Below are 27,367 nucleotides of genomic sequence, written 5' to 3'. Positions count from 1 at the left end.
GAGGGTTCAGGGTCGCCTGATCCAGCCCTAACTATAAGCTTTATCAAAAATGAGAGTTTTAAGCCTGATCTTTGATATAGAGAGGGGGTCTGTATTCTGAATCCAAATGGGAGCTGCTTCCACAAAAGAGGGGCCTGAAAGCTGAAGGCTCTGCCTTCCATTCTACTTTAAAATACTTTAGGAACCACAAGTAAGCCAGCAGTCTGAGAGCGAAGTGCTCTATTGGAGTGATGTGAGGCGTTTAAGATTAAAGATGGGACCTGATTATGGAATACTTTATATGTGAGGAGAAGAATTTGATTCTGGATTTAACAGGAAGCCAATGAAGAGAAGCCAATATGGGAGAAATCTGCTCTCTCTTTCTAGTCTCTGTCAGTACTCTAGCTGCAGCATTTTGGATCAACTGAAGGCTTTTCAGGGACTTTTTAGGACAGCCTGATAATCTTGAATTTGAATTTTCATCCTAGAAATAATAAATGCATCAATTAGTTTTTCAGCATCACTGTCAGACGGGATGTTTGTAATTTTGGAGATATTGTGCAAATGCAAGAAAGCAGTCCGCATTTTGTGTAGATTCATCTTTAAACATCCAGGTCACAGAAACTTTAAAAAAGGTTTTATTTTAAATAACTGGACTGAAAAAATACAAAACAAGATGTTCTGGTAATAAATACTGGGGACTGCACTCAAAAGGTAATCACACTGCTCAGTGATAACAATACAGTACATATGAAAATTTAAAGAGAGATCCCACCAACAAATACAAAAAGTAGGTGGACAGCAGTTTACATTTCTTGGAAAAACAGGAAGTCCTAAATCCAGAGGTGGGAAGTAACGAAGTACAAATACTTCGTTACTGTACTTAAGTAGATTTTTCAGGTATCTGTACTTTACTTAAGTATTTATTTTTCTGACTACTTTTACTTTCTACTTCTTACATTTTCAAACAGACTCGTTACTTTTTAACGTCAGAGAGAAGTTTGCATTTCCGGTCAGTGCGCCTTCAAACATAAAACGATCTGAGCCTAAATGGAGGAATAATAACATATAAGAGACAATTGTACTGCGTATCCTCCATCATCGGGGCTGATCTCGTACAAAGGGATTAAATACGCAAACCCATATAATTAATGTATCATTTATAGCGCTATAATCGGGCCGGACCGAGTCCGTAAGTTGCGCTGCAGCTTAGCTAGCGCTACTGAAGAGGAGCGAGCATGAAGGGAGTAACGTGTGGCAGGTAAATGCAACGTTTCTAAATGCTCAACAAATATCAGCAAACACACAAAGTGTGTGCAGTTTGTCACACAGTGTGTCTGCTAGCTAAAAGAAGAGCTGCTGTATTTCAGGGAGAGAAAAGAGAGAGAAGTTCACTCAGAGATGGAGAAAGAGGACAGGAGAGGAAGAAGAGAGGTTAGATTTAAAGGTAAGGAGTGAAAACAAACTGAAGTATGCTGACTTTGTGTAATTCAAAGATTTTATGAAAATGCTGCAGTTTAGTGTTTAATAAATAGGTTAGTTTGTTGTACTGTATTTACAGTAAAGCTCTGTGTTGGACTGGAGCACAGTGTTTGTGTTCATGGTCAGAGTTACAGGTTACATCAGTGCAGCAGAGATGAGTTTGAATCAAAGCTGCTGATGCTGAGATTCATTCACTGAATCCAACATTTCTACAGCTTGTATGCTGTCAGTGTAGGGGATGGAGATCAGCTCAGATAGCTGTGAAATACTGGGTTACATCTTTGTGAGTTCAGTTCATCCACACAGAGCAGTAAACCTCAGAGCAGCAGCAGCAGGTCAGCTGATCACAGCCTGCACACCAACATCATTTACTGCAGCTACAATACAAAGCTGTGATTCTTCTCCCCATGCAGAGCCACTACAGCTGATCTTAGGGTTCCTCCACCTTCTGAATCCCACTGTAACCCCTGAGTATCCTCATGTTGGTGTTTAGGTGGAGGCACAGTCACCCTCTACTATGGAGTACACAGAGAACAGAGCTGTGTTTAAATTCACTTTCACAGTTTGTGTCCTACATAACAGATTCAAGCTGAGTGCATTCATTAGCTTGTATTCTCATGTACTATTTTATATTATTACAATAATATATATATATATATATATATATATATATATATATATATATATATATATATATATATATATATATATATATATATATATATATATATATATATATATATATATATCTTATAAGTACCTGGGTGTTCACCTAAACAATAAACTGGACTGGACTCATAACACTGATGCGCTCTACAGGAAGGGTCAGAGCAGACTCTACCTGCTGAGAAGGCTGAGGTCTTTTGGAGTGCAGGGGACACTCCTGAAGACCTTCTATGACTCTGTAGTGGCATCAGCCATCTTCTATGCAGCAGTATGTTGGAGCAGCAGCTTGTCTACAGCTGAGAGGAAGAGGATAGACAAGCTCATCAGGAAAGCCAGCTCTGTCCTAGGATGTCCTCTCGACTCAGTGCAGGTGGTGGGAGACAGAAGGACTCTGACCAAAATAACATCACTGATGGACAAGGTCTCCCATCCCATGCATGAAACTGTTGCTGAGCTGGAGAGCTCCTTCAGTGACAGACTGCTGCATCCTAAATGCACAAAGGAGCGTTACCGCAGATCCTTCCTCCCAGAAGCTGTAAGACTTTATAACCATCACTGCTCCCAACAAAAACCACAATAACCTACACAATGTAGGATAATATATAATATACTGTAAATAGTCCTGCCTGTTAAGGTTCAACACACAGGCACATCATGTACATTGTATATAGTGTTATTATTAGTAGTATTAAGGTTAATCTTGTTTGTTGATTTTATATATATATATATTCTTTTCTTAATAGTGTAAATTATTATATTTTTATTTATATTTATAATAACTGCGGCTGCTGTTACACCCAAATTTCCCCTCTGTGGGACAATAAAGGCTGTTTCTTCTTCTTCTTCTTCTTAATGAGGTTCGGTTTGTTTTACACAAAAATAGCAGGTAGAAACATCCTCCAAAAAACTACTTTTACTTTCTTACTTTGAGTACATTTCAGAGCCTGTACTTTTTTACTTTTACTTAAGTAGAGAAGTTGAACCAGTACTTCGACTTTTACTAAAGTATTTTGTAACATAAGTACTTGTACTTCTACTTAAGTACAGAATGTCAATACTTTTGCCACCTCTGCCTAAATCGGAGCCTATACTTCCACCATTGCACTGTAGAAATCATACTTTGTATAGATGGTCTTCCAAAAATGCATAAAGACAATATCCGTCTCAGACTAACTGTCAATTAACTCTAGCATTAACTCTGTGACATACAACATGGCAAAATACCTGGCCACCATTTTAACTCCACTAGGTGGCAACACCAAACATCACATTGAGAATTTTCAGGATTTTGTGAACAAGATTCATGGATAGATGAGATAATGATGTCACATGTCTGTTCAAATGTGTGCCAACAACGCAGGCAGTTGAAGTGGTGAGGGAACGGCTGTCCCAGGACCACACTTTAAATGAAAGAACAAAACTCACTCCAGAACAGGTGTGTTCACTGTTGGGACTGTGTTTGAACACCACCTATTTTAAATATCAGGGTATGTTTCACTGACAGAAACATGGCTGTGTGATGGGCTCGCTGATGTCCCCCAGTGTTGCTAATCTATACATGGAGGAAGTTGATGACTTCATGAAGCACATTACTTCTGTGGACAATTACATCAAAGTTCACTAAAGAGGAGATGAAGGAAAACTAACTCCCATTTCCGGACTATGGGATAAAGATCTGTGAAGGGCAGAGGTGGCAAAAGTACATTCTGTACGTAATTAGAAGTACAGATACTTGTGTTAAAAAGAAACTGTTGAAGTACTGGTTCAACTTCTGTACTCAAGTAAAAGTGAAAAAGTACAGGATCTGAAATCTACTCAAAGTAAGAAAGTAAAAGTAGCTCTTTGGAGGTCATTTTTGTGCAAAGCAAACTAAACCTTGCGCTATATTAATATAATAATAAAACAATATTATTATATGATAATGCAAACTTTATCTCAATCTAAATTCTAATTCTAATGAATGCACTCAGCTTGAACATTGTTATGTAGAACATGAGCAGAGACAGAGAGATTTTAAAAACAGTTCTATTTGCTCTCTATTTGACTCTGCCTCATCACCTAAACAGGGAAATGAGTACAGTCAGGGGTTACAGTGGGATTCAGCAGGCAGAGAAACCTAAGATCTGTTGTAGTTGCTCAGCATCGGGAAAAGAATCACTACTCACAATAATTTCTATTGTGAGCTACAGAAGATTTTCTTTGTGTGCAGGCTGTGATCAGCTGACCTGTGCTGCTGCTCTGAGGTTTACTGCTCTTTGTGGATTTACCCAGCTGAATTGAATTGAATTGAATTGAATGTTCTCCCTTGATTTTTTTTTTTTTTGTTTATGGACATTTTCAATAACTAAAATATACAGCACACTTTCAGTTTAACCCTGTTTGCGTCCACACCTCTGCATTTGGGTCCTCCTTCACACTCCACACATTCTGAAGCATTTTCAGAATGTGAGAGTAATGGGGTCCCGGAAAAGGTCAGATAGATTTTGGGGTTTTATGTTATGTATAGTATAAGTGATCATGAATCTTATCTTACTGTGTAAGTAAAAAGCAAAACAAAACAAAAAAAATTATGGATAGATATATCCATAAGTTGTTTGAAAATACAAGTTAATGAACTCCATACAGTAATAACATTATTATAAATGTTACTTTTATACACTTTGTAAAACTCAAAAATCTTTTTATGACATCTGGCACAAATGCCACCTTCCTGGTATAAACATCATTCTTCAGAGATCCTGTTTGGGGTTAAAATACAAATAAAAAGATATTATTTTGACCATAAATTTTGTTAAATTGTGAGATGTTTATTTTATTGTGGTGTATTTTATAAGCACACTGGCAAACTAGTGGCTTTGTAGCATGTTGTTAGAAATGCGAAATCCAAACCACGGTCCACAATTTTCTTGCCTAAACCTTATCGTACGAGAGTGAAAATGGACAGCAAAAGTAAAGGAGTGTAAAATGAAACTTGAGTATTTGTGTCCTATGCATCACACACTAATTGAATTTTATTATTTTCCAATTGTTATGTTCTGACCAATCGACTTTATACTCCTGCTGAAGGCTGCATCAGATCCTACCAACTCCTTGAAAAACAAATTAAATATCAAAACTTTTTCTGGAGGACAGCCGGTGTTATGTTTTTAATGGATTATGGCTGCTTATTACCAACTGTTGTATTTTTAGTCCCCATATAAAGCAATCATATCCTGTCCCAGTTAAGTGTGATTGTGGTTGCATAATCAAATGGAGTATAGCAGCACTGTTAAGCTGTGAGATTCAAAACTGCCAACGATTTAGAAAGAGAACAGAAAATGTATTCACTCTTTTTATTTTGCTTCCTGTACTCACACTTTTTTTTCTGAGTTTGTACTTTTCCTTTGATACATTTTTTTCTTCTGTCTCCATTTGCTCTTTATTGTCTTCCTCATTCTCCCACCTGTTTCTCATTTTCTTTGTACTGTGATTATTATTTACTGCATTTATACCACTCTTTTCGTTGCCTTTCTAGTACTTCCTCGCACTGCTCCTCCTCCGTGTCCTAATCTTCCGTCACCTCTTCACCTACCTCTTCTTTATTGTTATCTGTGTGGGAGGTGATGAAGACACAGAGCTGAGGAGGAGGAAGATTAATGGTATAATCCATATGTACATAAATACATATAGCCACACTTTCACCCTCTTATTGGAACAACAATGTTATTATCACAGACTATGAAAAATATGCTTTTTTTCTCAAACCAATGTGTGGTTTCACTTGTAGTTTTTATATGCTTGTGATGTTAGAGGCCACTTTTTGAGAATTCGTGGCAGAAAAGCTGGACTAATTATCTGTGATTTTCTATTAAAATATTGTTCTTTTAATGGACAAGTGTTTACCATGTTTGGCCATGTTTCAGAGACTATGAATGATGGTTGGGCATTGAATAAAGCCATTTACTATCAAACAATTGTGTTTGTGTTTCTAAATCATAATGACAACAGAAACAATCCAAATGACGTTGATCAAAAGTTTACATACCCTAGTTTTTAAATACTATGTATTGCCTCCTTTAACATCAGTGACAGCTTGAAGTCTTTTTGTGGTAGTTGTAGATGAGTCACTTTATTTACTCAGATGGTAAAGCTACCCATTCTTGTTGGCTAATGCCTCCCGTTGCTGTAAATTCTCAGGCTATCTTTCATGAACTGTATGTTTGAGATCTCCCCAAAGTGGTTCAATGATATTGAGGTCAGGAGACTGAGATGGCCGCTCCAGAACCTTCACTTTTTTCTGCTGTTTCTAATGCCAGGTTGACTTGGCCTTGTGTTTTGGATCATTGTCATGCACAGTTTCGGGGCTGATAAATGCAATTTTTCTCCAGAATTTTCTGATAACCTGCTACATTCACATCTCCATCAATTTTGACCAAGTTCCCTGTGCCCATGTAGCTCACACATCCCCAAAACATCAGCGATCCACCTCCGTGTTTCACAGTATGGATGGTCTACATCACAGGCCTTCCTGACTCCTCTTCAAATATAGAGTTTATGTTTGTGGACAAAAACTTCAATTTTGGTCTCATCATTCCAAATAACTTTGTTCCAGAAGTTTAGAAGCTTGTCTCTGTGCTGTTTGGCATATTGTAAGCAGGCTGCTTTGTGGCATTGGTGCAGTAATGGCTTTCTTCTGGCAACTTTACTATGTAGCCCATTTTTCTTCAGGTGCCTCTTTATTGTGCATCTTGAAACAGCCACACCACTTTTTTTTCACAGTCCTGTATGTCAGCTGAAGTTATTTGTGGGTTTTTCTTTGCATCCTGAACAGTTTTCCTGGCAGTTGTGGCTGAAATGTTTATTGGCTTATTATCTTCTCCTGCAGATCCTTTGATAATTCTTTTCCTTTCCCCATGGCACAGAATCCAACAACAACAATATGCAGGGGTTTGTCAGAAACCCAGAAACTCACTGGATTTTTATACACACACTAATTACAAGCAAACAGATCACAGTGAGGATGGCGACCTTTAATAGCATTTAAACCTATGTGTCAACCTGAGTGTATATTATAATGACAAAACTTTCAGGGTATGTAAATTTTTGATCAGGGTTATTTTTCAGCTAGGTCATGTATTAAAAGATTAAAGAAGGTTATACAAAAGCTGGTTTTGAAAAAACGTTCACCTTACCCTTTACATGTATAGCTCCTTATTTTAAAGGGAGAGAAAAACCTGCTGACTGAATGGACAGATGGAAGGGTAGATTAATGGATTAATTAGTTTATGGATAGATGGATTGAATTTGAAAGAATCCCCAAATATATTTTTTTAAAAAGTCCTCAGGTCCCTCTTCTACCTACCATCTGAGAGGTGGTATACTGGTTGAGTATATAACCTGCTAGCCATTCACCAGATCCAACATCCACCGCCTACCTGCCCGAGCCTGCTTCCTCCATTCCAACACCTACTAAGAAAGATAGATAGATAGATAGATAGATACCTTATTGATCCCACAAGGGAAATTATTGTGTTACAGTAGCAAGAAAATAGTATCATCTGCAATAATTAAACAACAAAGTAAGAATAAAAGTGGCACAGGCACACAGTGAGCCATTAAACTATGAGTGCAAAACTATACATATACAACAGTAATAAAAACAGAATTCATCAATTATAAAAATGTAGGCAAAGAAGAGTAAATGTAAGAGGAAGTGTATTCCTCAACAACAACAATGACTCATCTTTATTGTTGGCACTGAAGCAACCCAGCACCCTAGCCACACCTGGCCTTGCTTCTTCTAGGGCGACTGATGCTAAGGCCCCAGCCTGAAGCCTGGTTCACGCCAGTGTTTGGACAAGGGACAGGGTCTGTTTCAGCAGCTGGTTTCTGCCCTGCTCCACTTAGCCTCTGGAGGGTCTCCATGTCCTTCACCACCTGCCACCTGCCAAGCCACTGGAGGAGTTCTGTCTCCTCCACTGACACCGACAAGCCTCCAGAGGGGCTCCGTCACCGCTTCTGCCCTCCAGTCTTACCACCGGAGGGTCTTCACTGCTGACACCACTGGTCACTTCTACTTGCAATCAGAAGATCTTCACTGCCTCCCCCATAGAGGTCTATCAGCCCTGCTCTGTGTCCAGGCTGGTCTCCTTGTTCCTCCTCCAGATCAATCCCCTGAACTTTCCTTCTGCTCAGACTTCCCCTCAAACTCTTTCTCCATAGCTGGGCCAACCCCCTGTCATTCCTGTTCATTGGACTTTCTACTCCCTAATTTTGGTTTGGTTCTGATTTGGACTTCAGTCTACACACTCCACATTATGACATCCTAAATCCTGGCAAAAGGGGGACATGGGGCAAAATAGTAATCATTCTAACAGACACACATAAACTCTATTCACTGCTCAAAAAATAATAAGGGAACACTGAAATAATCACAGATATCAACAATGATATGGACTGACAATTCTGGTATTCTATGGCAAATGCCGCTTGGGCTCCACAGAGCCAGGCAGTGAGCACAGGGCCTAATAGAGGGAATCATGTCCTCAATCCACCCTTGTGAATTCTGTTTCTCATTGTTTGATCAGAGACATTCACACCAGTGGCCTGCTGGAAGGCATTTTGTAGGACTCTGGCAGTGCTCATACTGTTCCTTCTTGCACAAAGGAGCAGATACCGGTCATTCTCATGAGTTAAGGACCTTCCACGGCCCTGTCCAGCTCTCCTAAAGTAACTGCCTGTCCACTGTAATCTCCTAGACGCTCTCGAGACTTTGCTTGGAGATACAGTAAACCTTCTGGCAATGGCACGTATTGATGTGCCATCCTGGAGGAGTTGGACTACCTGTGAAATGTCTGTAGTGTCCAGGATTTTGAGCAGTATCACAATGATGAACAACTTCAAAGGAGTAAAAGAGAGAAACATAGCAGTCAAGAAATCCTCGATATTTTGGAACAAATTCAGCAAATGTTTACGATTCTTTTAAACTGTTTTGATATATGATGCATTTTTTTATGTCCCGGTGAAATTAAGATAACACTGCTCCTGCTAAATTTAGATAACACTAACCAGCAGGATGAACTTAGAGACTGCTAATCTGACTTCAAGCAAATCAAAGCATTACATAGCATTATGTCCTTGCTTTTCAGACCACCGCCAAATCACAGGGCATCTCCTTCTTGTTTTTCATGAATCTGCCTCACAACTTGATGATGTCACACTCCTTCAGTTGTTGCATTGTTGCTATAACAACAGGATATTCCATGCAAGAGGCATGCACAAAACATGTTCTGGAAACCCTACATGGAGAAATAAACCATGCACCCTAAAAGACTGTATTTTTCCCAAAGGTACACAAAAGAAAATGTCAAGAAATGGAGACCTTAATTGGAGAGTCTACAGCTCATGTTCCATTGTTTACCTGTTCACACACTTTTACATTATTCTGCAGATACAGGAAGTGATAAAGCAGGGGGGTTGGAAGCAGAGGATGAGAGAGAGAACCAGATAAAACCAAAGCAATGGATGTCAAGGCAGGCAGGAGAAAATAAAGAGAGCGAGCCAGCAGACAGGCAGGGATAGTTTGTCATTTTGTCTCAGCCTCGGGCCAGACTGAGAGTGTCAGCCAATCAAACAGTGAGTCAGACAGCAAGTTGTCCTACTCCCTGCTAGGAACCTACCATTACCTGTAGCACATGCAAACACACAAGCTCCAATGTAAAACAAAAATACTGGATGATGAAAAGCAGGTCATTCTTTTCCATGATACTGCCACATTAGTACAGCAAAGCTGCTGAAACTGAGGGTTGTGGGAGACAAGTTTTACTTGGTTCAAACAGCATATTTTTGCTCTCAGCTTGTCAAATGTTGACCCTTGGTTAGTATAGTGACAATGTATGATTCTTTTTTTTAAGCTGTGAATGTCTGATAAAAGTATATTTTATTGATGGTGGGTATGGAACGGGCTGTGTTATCAGCATTTCTTAAACAAAGAGGAAATCGTGAAAAGACAAAATATGAGTGAGAGCGCTACTCGACAGCTTTTTCCTTCAAGTGAGAAAAAGAATATTTTTATTTCACAGAAATAATCATAATCATAATCACTCTTTTAAGAGAAGAGTCAATCATCACTGAAGCATATTTCATGCATATTCTGGTACTTAAAAAATAGCTCTACAAAGAGGAGTTCTCCAAAGTCTAAATGACAGTGAGTCAATAAAATGCACCAGTTAGAATGATGACTTTTTTCTTCACCTGATTGTTCTTTCAAGTTTTGGAAATCTTTTAGGAAAATTAAAATGACATATTCTGATAGCATAGGGTTAGAGTGGGAGTCATCAGTGTTGACTTCAACCTCAGAGGGTTATCATCTTGGTGAATTAAATCTGAGCCCTCTGAGGTCTAAGTCATCATTGACGATGGCTCTGATGTTGTGCTATAAGAATATGTGCAAGTGGGTCTGTCTTTTCAAATGTCTTGCATGCTGGATGTATACCATCTAATTTATTAAGCTGAGATATTCATTACATGAAAGAGTTCTTAACCAGACATATAATTTTTCACCTTAGGAGCTTGCTTCAGGGCTTAGTATGCTTCATGAATAACTTTTGTCTAGATCAGGATTCAGAGCTGTTTAATGGCCATGCTATGATTCTAAGAATTTTCTTAGTTTCATAATGAACTTTTCTACTATACAAAGTATACCTGAAGGCTGTGGTTGTCACTCACTTCTTGTTTAGGGTTAGACGCAATACTTATGTTAAAATACATCCTTTCACAACATTAAACATATTAGCAGGTAAAAGCTTTTGCCAGCTTCACTGAGCTCCTCCTCCGCTTTCTTCATTACCGCAGTTACAAGTGCAGTAAAGATATGCAGATAAAGATGCAGAGAACATTTGGCTGTGGTCTCATATTGTGTATTTCAACCATCAAGGGACTTCTGCTACAGCAGAACAGACTAACCTTTGTGTTTATAAAGGAAAATAAAAGGTGTGTACTCATTATGACCGATCTCTGAACTGTTAAAAGCAAAACATGTATCTTAGTCCCTTCAACAATTTTCCACTATGATTGAAAACTTTCAAAGATTAATTTAATCTTGTTTAACTTTACCGCGTGTGATGGTGATTTCCTTACACTAATTCATTTCCCACTGTATTTATCAGAAAATAAAATGTTGCAAACTGCACTTAATTGTTTTAGTAGTAGGTAGGTTTAGCCATTTTATTAACTCAGATACTGCTCTGACAGGCTTGGCTCACTTCTTCACACACATATTAAACACTTGCAACACACCTAAAACAGTTTTTACCACCACATCCAAATATGATAACATACTGAAGTGCATGTCTATGTACACAAATCAATCATAAGACCCAAAACAAGTTAGATACAATTGCACAAATGCAGGGACTTTGCAAGAGTGATTCTCACGCATTTTTGTCACCTGAACCATCAGCCCTCAGTGCAGGTGTACTCTAGCTGAAAGCAAATCAGTATGAGAAAGCTGCATCTGATGTTTGCATTCCCTTCAAAACCTCCATTGGTGATCAGCTCTAGTTGAACATGCCCATATTATATACACATGGCTGCATGGAACATATTTGGGCTTAACTTCTGTTTGCATGCTTGTGTGTTTTATGATGTTAGGTGTGCTGCAGAAGTGACTGATGGCTCACAGTACTTTGTGCTGCTGATGATCACAGATGGTGTCATCTCGGACATGGCTCAGACCAAAGAGGCAGTGGTCAATGTGAGTAGATACAGCAAACTGTAGACAAAACATTAAATTGAATGTAGAAACAACACATAAGTGGGATACACATCAACCCAAGACATATGTATATGACATATAAAATACTGGATAATAGCATAGTCTGTAACAGATGAAGCTCTAACATAAGTCTAAAAAGTGAAGTCAGTATTTAAGTACTTCAAACCTGCATTCCTTTTGCAGGTACAGAAGTTATCCACTGCTAGCCTGAAGTCAGAAAAAGTACTTTTAACTCTGACCTAAATTTAAAAGATGAACCACAGAAATAAAAAAGTCTTGAAAAAAAAGAAGAAAATTCAGAAGCTGATGGCTGTGGGCCCATCATTCACAGAAGAGGCTGTAGGGTTTCAGTGCTTTGTGGGTCAGGCAGCAGTGAGAGACTGAGGTCCTGGTGGTCTGACTTTCGAAAGCTCACCTCTCTGGTGGGGAAGGCACCTAAGCTAGTGCATGAGGCTAAGAAATACCAGCTAGATATGATCAGGCTTGGGCTCTGGAGCCAGTCTCCTGGAGAGGGCCTGGACTTTGTACCACTCTGGAATTGCCCTCAGTGAGAAGCAGCAGGCAGGAGTGGGTATATCCTTCCGATTCAGTGCCTGTATGATGGGATTTTTCCGGTGGAGGGTTGCTCATCTGCACCTTCAGGTCATAATGGGCAGCATAATGTTCTCGACAGCTTCTCCAGACCCCACATGTCTGTCACATGTGCTCGGGGTGAACCTGCTCTCATCTGTGAAAAGCATAGGGTGGCAGTGGTGGACCTGCCAATTCTGGTCGATGGTAAATGCCAATTGGACTCCATGATGCCAGGTAGTGAGCACGGGGCCCTCATGAAGTCAGTTTCTGATTATTTAGTCAGAGACAGTCATACCAGTTGAGGGTTGTCTCATTGGTTTGCCTGTAGTGCACCTGTTATTATTTTCAATATCACCAAATCAGCTGAAACTGATTAATAAACCCCTCTGCTAATTAAGTGACTGGACCTACATCCCAGAAGTTTAATTGATCTACTCTGATTAAAAAGTGTTCCTTTAATTTCATGAGAAACATAAACAGAAAAGTGACCCATATCTCAATCTAGCTTTAACAGATTGGTGACACCAAAATAATATATTGCATTTTCATGGTAATCACTTAAATTTACTGTAACTGAACTGAGTCTTTGTTTAATTATCCTTGTTATAAAACCCCCAATACCCTTTCATCCACAGATACAGTGGTTACGGAAAGTATTCAGACCCCTTTAAAATTTTCACTCTTTGCTTCATTGCAGCCATTTGCTAAAATCAAAAAAGTTCATTTTATTTCTCATTAATGTACACTCAGCGCCCCATCCTGACAGAAAAAAACAGAAATGTAGGAATTTTTGCAAATTATTAAAAAAGAAAAACTGAAATATCACATGGTCATAAGTATTCAGACCCTTTGCTGTGATACTCATATTTAACTCACATGCTGTCTATTTCTTCTGATCCTCCTTGAGATGGTTCTACTCCTTCACTGGAGTCCAGCTGTGTTTAATTAAACTGATTGGACTTCATTAGGAAAGGCACACACTTGTCTATATGAGACCTCACAGCTCACAGTGCATGTCAGAGCAAATGAGAATCATGAGGTCGAAGGAACTGCCCAAGGAGGTCAGAAACAGAATTGTGGCAAGGCACAGATCTGGCCAAGGTTACAAAAGAATTTCTGCAGCACTCAAGGTTCCTAAGAGCACAGTGGCCTCCATAATCCTTAAATGGAAGAAGTTTGGGATGACCAGAACTCTGGAGCCTTGGTGAGAGAGGTAAAGAAGAACCCAAAGATCACTGTGGGTGAGCTCCAGAGATGCAGTAGGGAGATGGAAGAAAGTTCCACAAAGTCAACTATCACTGCAGCCCTCCATCAGTCGGGGCTTTATGGCAGAGTGGTCTGATGGAAGCCTCTCCTCATTGCAAGACATATGAAAGCCTGCATAGAGTTTGCCAAACAACACATGAAGGACTCCCAGACTATGAGAAATAATATTCTCTGATCTGATAAGACAAAGATTGAATTTTTTGGTGTTAATTCCAAGCGGTACGTGTAGAGAAAACCAGGCACTGCTCATCACCTGCCCAATACAATCCCAACAGTGAAACATGGTGGTGGCAGCATCATTCTGTGGGGGTGTTTTTCAGCTGCAGGGGCAGGACGACTGGTTGCAACTGAAGGAAAGATGAATGTGGCCAAGTACAGAGATATCCTGGAAGAAAACCTCTTCCAGAGTGCTCAGGACGTCAGACTGGGCCAAAGGTTCACCTTCCAACAAGACAATGACCCTAAGCACACAGCTAAAATAACAAAGGAGTGGCTTCAACAACTCTGTGACCATTCTTGACTGGCCCAGCCAGAGCCCTGACCTAAACCCAGTTGAGCATCTGTGGAGAGACCTGTCCACCAATGTTCACCGTCCAACCTGACGGAACTGAAGAGGATCTGCAAGGAAGAATAGAAGAAGATCCTCAAATCCAGGTGTGAAAAACTTGTTGCATCATTTCCAAGAAAACTCATGGCTGTACTAGCTCAAAAGGGCTTCTACTCATAAATGAGCAAAGGGTCTGAATACTTATGACCATGTGATATTTCAGTGTTCCTTTTTTAATAAATTTGCAAAAATTTCTACATTTCTGTTTTTTTCTGTCAAGATGGGGTGCTGAGTGCACATTAATGAGAAATAAAATGAACTTTTTGATTTTAGCAAATGGCTGCAATGAAACAAAGAGTAAAAATTTTAAAGGGGTCTGAATACTTTCTGTGCCCACTGTATAGATATTTTTCTTTTTGCACATTTAGTTTTTTCTTTTTTTTTTTTAACCAACAAACCTGTTTGATAAACATGAGTATTATGATAAAATTGCATACATTTTTAAGGGTTTCTAATTTCTAACTTTCACTGACATCTTTACAGCTACTAAAACCTAATGATGGATATTATTTGCTTCTGTGGCTCTTGTCCATGTTAGGACATATAAGGAAATGACAAGACTCTGTGGAAGGGAATTGACCAACACCAGTCCTGTGCTGTGATTGTCCCCAGAAATCCTGGGGGATTAGCATTGGTGTCACTGTTTGGAAGATTTTGGAGTGATGGAGTCTCTAAGGATCATCTGAGTATGTGTGTGTGTGTGTGTGTGTGTGTGTGTGTGTGTGTGTGTATGTGTGAAATAGGAGATTATGAGAATTAGCTGACATAAACACAGGCTTATAAAATTTAATCAGGAGAAAGCAGATGAATTAACATGGCGATTACTACAACAGTACCTGCTAAAACATTTGAAGAGAGGATCACAAAGTTTACTTTTTTGGTATAATGCTCCAGTATGTTTCCAACTTATTTTGGATCAGCTAAATATGTTGGGTGTGTGGCAGGCAGAGTGTGAACCCAAATGCAGGACTCCAGAGGAAAATGTAGATTCAGCTTTATTGCTATTGTTAGCTGCAAATAAACCAAAACACACACAGAGCTAGGCAGGCACAAGCTGAAAACATGGAACTGAACAACTCACAACCATGAGGGCGAACACATAACCATGAGGGCGGACATGAAGAAGGCTGAGGACTTAAATACACACACAAGGTAATTAGGGGAAAACGGGTCACAGGTGAACAAAATCAATTGAACAAGACAAGGGGGAAGCAAAACTAAACACAATGCACATAAGACAAGAGGCTAGAAACCTTGGACCAGGCTCAGTATCAGGCAGCATAAAGACCCTCTGGCTTGGGCTTAGATTGAGCCAGAACCTAAGCCCGACCTAGGTTATGGGCTTTGGCTCATTGTCTACAAGCTCTGGACTCTCTGGCTCAGGCAGAGTGGGAGCCCTGGAGTCAGGTGGCTACAGCTCAGGCTCTGGGTTCTTGGGATGCTGCAGCTATAGTGCTCAACCCTGGGAACTGGAACAGGTGCAGGGACAAGCTGGGCCTTGGCCACACCCACCCTGAGAATTGGAGTTGGTGCAGGGTGCTCAGTCTCTAAGGAGGCCCTGGGTAGAGCTGCAGTCTCTTGGAGTGCCCCGAGCAGGACTACAGTCTCTAGCTGGAATGAGGCTTGTTTTGTGAATCTGCTGCTGTTGCTGCGATGAGGCTTGTGTGTGGAGCTGTTGGTGAGAAGTCTGGGCAGGGAAGCTACTGTTGCAGCAGTGAGGGTGATGAGTGGCATCTTTGAGGTCCATGCCTCCTCTTAGGAGGAAGTGAGGTCAGGTAGGTAACACATGGCTGTCTTGGGGAGTGGAGTAAGGAGCCAAGGCAGGTAACGTGCAGTTTCTGTGGCAGCTGGGTGGTTAGCTGGCTCCATGCAGTCCACCGACTGTAGGTGAAGGGTGGTGATATTGGCCAGGCAACCTGCTGCTGCTCATACAGGTCTGAGTCTGCTGAGTCCATGATATGGTTGTGTTCTTCTGTCATATGTTGGCTGTGTGGCAGGCAGAATGTGGACCCAGATGCAGTTCTGAAAGATAAACAAATTAGGTCTCATGCAAACTGTGTCGGGTAAAGCTAGCTTGTCACAAGCATATCACAGCTACACAGTCATTTGAGAATGAGTGCAGGTGGTCTTAAAGAATAGTCAAATGGCTATCAGCGGAAATTGAAGTCACATGTAAGATGAGAGAAAGAAGCATTCCAGAAAGTCACACCTTTTTTAAGTCATGCCTTTTATCCTTCAAGTTTTACAACAGTGATAAAATTTAAATGAATGTATGTACTGTACATACTGCATATTAGTGTATTTACCGTGCAAAACTGTGTTTCAACGAGTGGCGGAACCGTAGTTTGTCTCATATTCATTCTGTGCTTCTTCCACAGGCAGCCTCCCTGCCAATGTCTATCATCATAGTAGGAGTGGGCCCTGCTGAGTTTGATGGTAAGTGCTTGTGTGTGTGATGGAAGAGAGGATGTACTGATTTCTTTCATACTGACAGATGCATTTCAGAGATGTCATCATCTTTTTCACCACTACAATCGGGCATCTATTTTTTTGCTGTGCTCCATTATGGTGTACTGTTAAAATCAATCATGCAGGAGCAAAGCACATTTCAGCCTGTTTAAAGCATCATCCACAGCACAGATGTGTAAATTTGTTCCAGTCTCACCAGTTCCCACTTACAGCACATGTCTGTAGTATCAGTCAGTCCTCCTCATGGTTTAATAATTTAGAATGGAGCAGTGGTAACCCACAGAAAGACAGAAAATGTCAGCCTCAATACACCCAAAGAGATAAAAATGTCCCAGTGGAAAACCCAGCCCATTTAAAATGAATCGCAAATACGAACCTGCAGGAAAAGTCAAATGGCTCCAGGACATTACAAGAACTAATTAAATTTGGGCTCTTGAGAAAAAAAAAAATCACTGATGTAGTGGTTCCAAACAAGAGCTGAGATTTTCCTTATTAATCTCCTAATACTCCTGTGTTCTTAAATGTTTTATGGTTAATTATGGCAAGAGCGTGTCCTGAATAAAATTTCCTCTGATTGAAGCAAATACAAATTAATGACACATCTGCTTTTGACTCTATGACAGTTTTATATAACTTCTAAATTGTGTCAATAAAAACGAGCTCAGGTGAAGAATATTTTACATTGTAGTTGCTTCGAGCACTCAAGTAAAAAAGCACTATATAAGAACCAGTCCATTTACCATTTACCATAGGTCACAAATACAATGGGAGAAATTTGTCAGGTTTTTCATTCGTCCCATTCTTGTGCACAGTATCAAATTTGGCACTAATGTCTGGTGGGACTACTCAGAATTAGGCTGTCAAAGGTTAATTTGAGTTCCCAAACCTTCATCCTATGGTCAGCAAACAGAGGATGAAGGTTTGCTGACCATAACTCAATGAATTCCTCATTCAAAGTAACATATCGTCACCCTCTTAAAATAATGGCCACTATCAGGTTTTTCAGAAAATACAAAAAACTGATCCAAACACTAAAAATACGATGATTTAGGCAAAAGTAAAACTTTCGTTAAAAAAACTTAGGCCATAATTTTAGGACTGATATTGGGATATGTTTTCTACTTGAACTCTAGTGGTAGTAGAACTGTAGCGTAGAAGTAGTCTAGTAGTGTAGTAGTGGTCTGAGCTGTAATCTGTGGTGCTGTTAGTGATTTCTGAGGCTCTGATTCTGCCATCCTAACAGAGAAACCTTTGGTCTTCTTTTTCTGGCAAAATCAGAGACAGTTTTATCCATTTGAAGGTGCGGCAAAAACCTTGACAATTTACGATCTGCTCTGAGCTTTGTAGAACCTCCTCTTTCTAGTCATTCACACCCATGTAAGATAATTAACACTATAATTCAGAGAGCAGCTGGTAGTACCTGTTGGTTCATGGTCTTATCTTTAGATAAAGATTTCTTGTTGTTATCAGTCACTCTTAGATATGTTCCAAATGTTCTGAAGTTGTTGCTTTGACTGGCACAATTAAAATGTAGGATTTTCTATATACAGAAGTTGTATGGAACCAAGTTGTATGGAAAGAGTTTTTTTTAAAGTTTTTTCTTAAATAGTTTTACTGTGTTAAGATTGAAAAACTCAAATGTTGTGGTTTTATAATTCTGTAAAGCCATTGTGACATATTTTCACAATGGCACTTTTAAAAGTAAAATCTTTTTAGAATGCATTGGTTTCCCTTCATCGAAAGAGAGGTAAGATTTTACGCATGTCATCCGTGAACACAAATAAGCCTGGCACCCCTGCACTAAAGCATTAAAATATCACCTTTAGAACCACCTTTAAAAGTGATATTTGAAAACCACCTTTAATCTTTCAGTAATTAGAAATTTTGACATCTTAATACACTGGTTCAGATACCTAGAAGTATTTAATAAGCCAGTTTCTATGGAGATTTAAGAGGTTTGCTGCATAGACAACACATAGAAAAATGGGTTGTCTTTAGCACTAATCTGAAGAATTGCTTATTTTTCATATGGACAATGTACTACTTTATTCTCATAAAGTAGTACAAGTTGGAAATTGTGCAAAATGGTTTGAAGGCAACACAGAATATTTACTCCTCAGGCTTTCTGTCCTTGACATTATCTGTTAAGGACAAAGTACAAAGTTTTATTGTCTGTAAAACTTTGTACTTTGTTCTAATTAAAGCAAAAATGTGCTTAGACATTCTTTTGATCAGATATATGAAGCCAAGCACACACGGCTCTTTTTTCCCCTGAACAGGCATGAGCCTTATTTTTCCTCTCATCCTAATCGATGAATGGCTGTTCACAAGCTCTTGTTTCATTAACTGCATATAGTATCACAATGAAGTCAAAAACAGCACAATTTCACCAAGTTTGAAGCTGGAGAAATGTTTGTGTATTTGGCACTCTCTGATCATCAATAGAAGAAATACTACTGTACTACATAAAGTTGTAAAGTTTTTTTGGCAATGGAGAGCGACAGGAAATGGGAGAAAGATACAGGCAAGACACGTGGGCAAACCGGCAACGGGCCAGGACTCGAACCTGCGCCACCCGCACCGCAGCACGGCATCTGTATGTGGTCGCTGGCTTCACCACTAAGCCACCCAGGCACCCGTTGTAAAGTTTTTGTAGCATCTATAGTTCCCAGTAATAGTGTGATAATGATAAAAGGCCCAATTAAAATTTACTACGTTCCACAAAAATATTTGCAGTTTAAGTAGGAATAAGAATGAGGAATTAGAAATGCAGGAACTGCTTTATGAAATTTTCTGTTTTCTTTAACAATAAATTCTTTCACCTTTCCTTTTCATCTTCATCATATCAGGTTTGACTATCTCTGAAAAATGTGACTACACGTGATCTGTTTGTGCATTAAAATGTTTGGATGACATTTTTCTTTTATAATTCCCACTTTATGTGTGGGGGAACGGTGTACTGCCGTTTTATAAGAGATGTGATCAAAATATTCATTGAGTAAAAAAATTAAATTCATAAAAACCAGTAATGTTCCACTAAAAATGCAGAACTTTTCTGTAATTAAAATACAGAAAATTTGTTTTTTATCCTTAATAAAAGCTATTTAATTTGTAAAAATGATTAAATGACCAAATAATATGATCAAATACTTCTGTACTGCAACTAATCAGGCTTAAAATTGCAGAAAAGTACTGTTATTACTTGGGTTTATTATTTAATTTTAATTAAATAAGCCAGATTTAATATAATAAAATGGCAAACCACTCAAAAAAAAGTCAAAATACTGGTGTAAAAATAGGTTCATAATTACAAAAATTGGCTGTTCATTGTTGATTATATCAGCTGTAATATGGGTCCAGTGTTTTATGTTTTTGTAGTTGAAGTCTGTTTAATTTCTCTAGTTGTGGTTCTAAGTTTGCTCACGGTTTAAGTTCTTAGTTTGTTATAGTTTTCTTGTTGTTGTCCCCGTGTTCTTGTGTTATCCCTCCTGTGTCTAGTTTTCAGTGTTTGTGCATCTGGTTTCTGTGTCTTCACCGTTTAGTCCCATGTGTAGATCCCCTCTGTGTGCCAGCCTCCCTATATGTCAAGTCTGCGTTGTCATGTTTGGTCACTTCCTGTTTTATTTTGACAGTCCTTTGTCCCATGTGCTTTGTATTTAGTCTCTGGAGCTTGAAAAAGGCGACTGGACTTCTTTTTGTTTCTTGAAAACGTTTCACCTCTCATCCGAAAGGCTTCTTCAGTTCTCAACCAAATGGTGGAGAACTGTTTGGTTGAGAACTGAAGAAGCCTTTCGGATGAGAGGTGAAACGTCTTCCGAAGAAGCCTTTCGGATGAGAGGTGAAACGTCTTCCGAAGAAGCCTTTCGGATGAGAGGTGAAACGTCTTCAAGAAACAAAAAGAAGTCCAGTCGCCTTTTTCAAGCTCCAGAGACTACTATGACCTGGATGACTGAGAATCTACACAGACATATTGCTTTGTATTTAGTTTGCTTCCTGTGTCTCATTAGTGTATTCTGTTCACCTGTGCTCCTCACCTGTTCCCCAATTATCCTCCTGTGGATTTATTTTCTCAGTCTTCCCCTTGTCTCTTGTTGGGTTCTTGTCACTGTGGCCGTGCTCTGTTCTTGTGTTCCCTGTGTTCCCTGTGTTCCCTGTGCTCCTTGTCTTCCTAGTGTCCCAGTTTAGTTTTCCTTAGTTTTGTAACCTGCCTTTTGTTCATTTTCTTACTACCATAATAAAGGTTCATTTTGTTCATTTTGAGTCCTGCATTTGGGTCCTCACCTCCACACACGCCACACAGTCTGCTCACACGCACCGTGACATAGCCATGCTCATAGCCCAGCGCCATGCAGGTCAATTGAAATTCCGCAGAGAATACTAGAACTGGCTGGTCTTCCACTGGCAAACTGTTGTCTGCACAAATGAGAGCATGGCGGGTGGGGGCTTTGATCGCCCTTGCTGTATAAAGTTTTTTGTTCTACTCTGCTTCTCCCTGTGTTATACTCATAGAAAACTACTGAAGCTTTCTATTTTCTGACAGGTGAGATGCTAATCAGTCATCAAAATGTGCTAATTTCCCACTGATTGTGTGAGTGGCATTACTGAATGTTTGCTAATTCTCCAAATCCCAAAGTTGGTATCTCTCTCAAATCTCTAACTGCCAACACGCAGAGCCATTCCTTTTTTCAAACATTTCTGCAAGAACATGATTAACTAACAGGCAGGAACAGCAAGCCTTTAATTAAAGTTTTTGTCTTTCATGGAGTGTTGAAGAAAAACTGCAGTTTGTTCCAGTTTGGGTTTTGTTTTTATAACTTCTGTTAATCCTGATAAGATTGTACTCATAGTCAAGAAAGTGTTGAAATCATTTAAAAAGAGATTATTGTACAGACCAATCATAATCAGCAGAATTGATGACCAAGGTTCAAAAAAGCTAATCATTATTTCTTGTTTAACAGTGGGTCAAAAGGTTTTTGGTGACAAAGTCCTATTGTGTGTGATATCTGCCTAGACACAAGAAAGTGGAGCATTTGTTTTACTTAGAGAGCGAAATAGTATACAATTTAAATATTCAGAGGGACTGCCTAACATTATTTGTGTTATGTAACTGTCAGATTACACAGATAATTGCAGTTATTGAGACATAAGATGTGGTAGACTGCACAGTAAAAAAAAACAAAAAAAAAAACTGTAATTTACAGAATTTATTCTATAAATTTTACAGAAATTGTTGAAATAAACCATTGTTCTGCAGACAATCAGATGTTTTACAACTACTCTGAAGAATTTTTGAGATAAAAGGAAGGCTGGAGATTGGCCTGTAGTTGGCTAAGACAGCTGGTTCGAGTGATGGTTTTTCTAAGTAATGGTTAAAATGCCTGTAGTATGCAGCCCATTAGAGATAGAGAAGATTTCCACTCTCCTTTAACCTTTTAACTGGCTGCACCCAGTCTTTCCAGTGACTCACTCACACACACAAAATAAATAATTGGTATATCTAAAAAATGTTACAGTAAATGTAAACACTACATATACACATGGACTAACAAACACAATCCTCCCAAAAGTCCTTCTCTGATACACAACTTGCATTTGGAAGCACTACATACGTCCAACGAACGGGACGTAATGGGGGCGTGGCCAGTCAAAAGGTTAACCCTTTAAAGGCTCATTGAAAAACTTTGAAATTCAACCTTAGAGGACATAATTATTATAGACCTTATTAGAGGACATAACAAGACTTAATTACTTTTGTGACATTTATCAAAAGGTTTCATTTTTATATATAAATATCATAATAAGATCCAGACTGTGAATAAAGTGGTGAGTGGGCTCATTTACATTTTGAGAAAAACAAATTGAGTGTAATAATAGATTAAATGCAGTGTTGAGGCTGTCTGTTTCAGCCCCTACATGGATGTTAAAATCACCCACCATAATTATTTTATGTGAACTGAGAATTAAATCAGATTAAAAAGTTGGCGAAATCAGACAGAAACTCTGGGTAGGGTCAGGTAGATGATAGAGAACAACAACTGAAACTGTTTTTTGAGTTTTCCAGGGAGGGTGTACAAGGCTAAGAGTCAGGCTTTCAAATAAATCAACACTCTGTCTGGGTCTTTGGTTGATTTAATAAGCCTGAGTGGAAGATTACTGATACTACTACTCCTCGGCCTGTGCCTCTAGGATTCTGACAGTATGACTTGGGGGTGTTGATTCCTTTAAACTAATGTATTCATTCTATTGTAACCAGATTTCTGTAAGGCAGATTAAATCAATATGAAGCCATCATAGCTAAATAGATATTTTATAAATTAAGTAATGTAATATAATATCAGCATTTTTGTTTTTTCTTTGAGGATTTCTGAAGGCAGACTTGAAGCTCATTGGTGTAAAATTGCTGGCTGAAGATGTGCCACACCATATATCTAAAAGTAACACTCATGGGAACAAACCAGTTACAAAAGTGTCCTGGCTTTAGGCTTGGCGTGTTGTAGAATCTGGTAGCTGAACCCTATTATTTATTGTAGACATAATTCTAGAATTGTGCAGATGATGAATCCATTTGCTCCCCACAGGAGTAAGATCTGTGAAGCCCTAAAAAAGTTCTTATTGCAATGTTAAGTCCATGTCAAAAGAGGCTTGTCGTCTTGTGCTCACCACCTGAGCAGAGCTATAAAGCGTTTAAAACGTAATTGGAAAAAAATATTGAAATTAAATTACTAGGTGAGGGAAGGTGAAGTCAGAATTTACTGAAGCTGTGCGGAGAGCATTTGGGTCCAGGGTGAACACTTGTGTGTGACAGGAAAAGTAAAAGTAAATCAAAGAGCTGAAGCCGTCTTCAGTTTGACTGAATTCTGTGTTGAAAATGTTGATTTTACTTGACAAGAAAAAAAAGCCAAGAGACTTAGGGAAATTAAAGTGACTAAAGCAGATCTTTGAATGTGAATTCAATAATCCTTTTACTGTCCTTCTATCGATGGCACTCTGGGCTCAACAAAGCAGTGCGCAGGTTGTGTCACTCGGCATGCAGCGCTTCATGGTGTGCGTCTGATTTACCCTCTGTGATGCATGAAAAGCTTCAAAAGCAGGAACACACTTAGGAAAGAGACTAAATCAAACACTCCTTGTTTTTGTGCTACAGAAATGTATTCAGCTGCAGTTCTACTCAGGTCTGCTCCTTGGTTGAGTAAAGCCTCCAAACAGTCAGACTGGACTCTTTCAGGGGGGTCTTGTGGGAATGAGCCTTTTGAAATCAAAATTTATAATAAACCATTCTTTTCTCTGTAGTTTCATCCTCTCCTTGTATCCTTTCTTTTTTTTTTTTGTTGCCTCCATCTCATCTGCCTTCCCACGCTGCTAAAAATAACATCTTGCACTTATTTTAGAGATCTGTTCAAATGTCCAAAACTGGGCCACGTGTGTGTTTTATAATAGCTTTCATTCAAAAATTGTTGGATAATAGAAGATCAAAATGCCTTTTATTGATTCCTGTGGGCAGCTTGAGAAGAATATTTCACATTGGATAATGTTTCCTCATGAGAATTTATTATTTTTGAGCTATTTAGATAACTCATGTTATTATATCAATAAATGACTAAAAAAATAATAAAACAGCACAATATACATCTTTTTCTATGACTGTGACTCGTACACCGATGTTATTGACAACGCTCTTGTGGCATCTCTTGATATATTCTGACACTTGCAGTATATCTTTATTCTGTGGGATTTAGTGTTTTTTGCCTTTTTTGCCTTTATTAGGTCATCTGAGGTTAAAGGACACAAAGGACAGGCTATGTAGGCTCTACATGTGTAGGCTATACATGCTGTATATGGTGACCAACCTTGTAGTTTGAATACATCACATTAAGGATGGAGGCAGGTTTCAGTATTTTTTATAGCAGATCTTGTGGAAAAACAACAGGGATGTGGCTAAAGGGGTATAAAGATGGATATTACACTGACAGGTTAGTGTCTTATAGCTCACACAATAAAGGATACGCTGCTTTGTCCTCCTTTTTGACTCTACTTTATAACATGAACATCATGTTTTAAGTAAGGTAGTTTTAGGTATAAAATCTGATTGTGATTAAAGGTCTGAGTGGGCCACAGAGGATTTTGACATTTTCAAATGCACAGCAGTGGTCTTAGGTTTGGAAATGGATGACACAGGCTGCTATACAAATGGACATCGGTGAGAGGAATAGTTGATGTTTATTAGAAAGAAAGAACTATGCAGTCCTGTGAAAACTTTCTCTTTCACATGGCTGTGTATGGTAACGTGCAGAATAACAAATGGAAACTTATGGGGATAAAAGGAGACATGGAGTTCAATTTTTCTTGGAAAAATAGTGGTGTCCTCCTCAGTGCTTTATTAAAAATATAAAATAAACAAATACTCTTAATATGCATGAAAGCTCTTTTCTTAAATATAGATGTTTAAGTTTTGAAAAAAATGATCTTATTGATTCAAAGAATAATACATATCGATGATTATAGGCAGATGACACTTTGGTAGTTGCAGTACCTCACTGTTGAATGATGCATTTCACTGTGCCAGCAGGGCAGCCATGTAACAAATGGATTTTTTATCAAGGCTAGAAATTACTAGAATTCAGACAATCTCCAAGTGTAGGATTTTGTAGTTGGTTTTGTATTGCTGGGACACAGAACTGGACCAGGTCAGCAGCATAAACTAGAAAACTCACTTTTAACTGCAAGGTCAAACTGATGGAAAGGCACACAGCGGGAGGAAAACCAATGATGATGATGACACAACAAAGGAAATGGGAAGACTGAGACAATAAATACACGGAGGGATAGTCGGAGAACAGGCAGCAGGTGGGGAGCACAGCTGAACGGAGTCACAGAAACAAGACCAGGAAGTAAACTAAACACAGAAGAGAAGAGACAAAGTCTGACAAAGTGTGAACGTAAACAAACACAGAGGCAGGAACCCAAACTAAGGACAAGAAACCAAAACCAGGAATCACAAAATAATGAGACAAAACCTCAAAACACAAGAACACTGAGCAAAAGGCCCAGGACCATGACAAACAGAGTTGGTAGAGAAGAACAGAGGTACTAGTGCAAAATTCAAACCTCTTATTAGCAAGAAAAATTCAAAAGCTGAATTTAAGTTTGAAAGAAAGAAAGAAATTAATCAATCAATCAATCAACCAAAGATGATCCAGGAAAGTTCTGGAGATGAGGAACAAAAGTGAGCGTTCCCCAAAGTTAAGGAGAGAAGAAACAAAAACTGTTTTTTACCAGTATCACAAACCATTTGTGGGTTGAGCTGCAGTTGAGTATGTGGGTTGCGCCCATGAAAAACTTGCCAAATCTTCTCTGCCAATACCAAACAGCTTATTCTGCTATTGACCCTTGTTTCAAGCTTCTGGTACCTCAGGTGCTGACAGGTGCTCAGGCTTGTGATCATTGGAGGCAATCTCAATGCACAGAGATCTCAAGATGAGGTTCTGCAACCAGTGGCATATCTACACAGTGTGGGACTGAACTCTACATCCAAGATGACAACACTCTCCCCACAGAGCGGAGACTACCTCCAGAATTTGGGACTGCCTGCAGTCCTGTCCTCATCCCCACTGAATACTTGTGGGATCGACTTGAGCGTGCTGTTCGTGCCAGAGTGACCAACACAGCCACATTGGCTGATTTATGACAAATGCTGATTGAAGAATGGGATGCCATCCCACAGCAGTGTGTGACCAAGCTGGTGACTAGCATGAGGAGGAGGTGCCAGGCTGTTGTGGCTGTGAATGATTCTTCCACATGCTGCTGAGGCCCCTGTTTATTAAAGGAATAACTTTTTTTTCTTCAGACTTCAATCATTCAATCCAATAAATGACACTAAACAAGAAATAAATTATAAAATGATACCCAGAGTGTCCCAAAATTGCTTGAAGGGCTTTATATCGGGCGAGTAATGAGGGCAGTCCAACACCCTGATGTTATTGTTCAGTTTGTTTTGCTATAGTTATTTGTATACTGTACATGAAAAATGTACATTGGTACTTGTTGTGTTTTTAATACCTCTTCATATACATAATGCACTTCAACAACAGACATAAGAAGCTTTTTTAAACAAGAAATGAGGAGGGCACAGGGGATGCCAGAGGAGGTGGAGAGTCGCTGTAGACACAGGACGTGAGATAATCGCTGCCTCAGACACAAACTCAGGTCAATGAATTAGAGTCTGCCAGTGCTTCTAGATGGCTTATTGTGGTAAGTTATGGCTGCCATCTCTGATGCACTTGAGGCTGATCCGGGTAGCTGACACGCTTTCATGTGTCCATTTTCTCATATTAGGCCTAATCAAAAAGCAAATTCATTGCACATAAAGTTATTCAGACCATCAGGTGGATGACATTACTCTGACATTACTTTGAACAGCATGAATAAAATCATGCATGCTGCACACACACACACACACACACACACACACACACACACTGAGGCCTGCATGTTATTCAGGGCAGCAGGAGGTTTTCTATCAGGCCCTGTGTCTCAGTGGGCTCCCCCCTCCCTGCCAGGGTTCACCCAACACA

The 27,367-nt window shown here is 39.2% G+C and overlaps 2 protein-coding genes across 2 annotated transcripts in view; one reads left to right on the top strand and one right to left on the bottom strand.

Annotated features, from left to right (window-relative positions):
* The window catches only part of LOC115780875 (copine-9-like), a 56,087-nt gene extending 34,771 nt beyond the window's left edge, over positions 1–21,316 (top strand). Inside the window, exons 11-13 of the mRNA XM_030730297.1 lie at positions 11,758–11,860; positions 16,706–16,763; positions 21,306–21,316. Of these exons, the coding sequence (XP_030586157.1) occupies positions 11,758–11,860; positions 16,706–16,763; positions 21,306–21,316 (172 nt within the window). The remainder of the gene's footprint in view (positions 1–11,757; positions 11,861–16,705; positions 16,764–21,305) is intronic.
* Positions 1–27,367, bottom strand: part of LOC115779880 (copine-8-like) — a 196,032-nt gene that overhangs the window by 91,484 nt on the left and 77,181 nt on the right. The gene's annotated exons all lie outside the window — the stretch shown is intronic.

The sequence above is a fragment of the Archocentrus centrarchus genome, chromosome 5 (genome assembly GCF_007364275.1).
Source record: "Archocentrus centrarchus isolate MPI-CPG fArcCen1 chromosome 5, fArcCen1, whole genome shotgun sequence".
Classification (NCBI taxonomy): Eukaryota; Metazoa; Chordata; class Actinopteri; order Cichliformes; family Cichlidae; genus Archocentrus; species Archocentrus centrarchus.
This window is presented reverse-complemented; position numbering and strand designations above follow the sequence as displayed.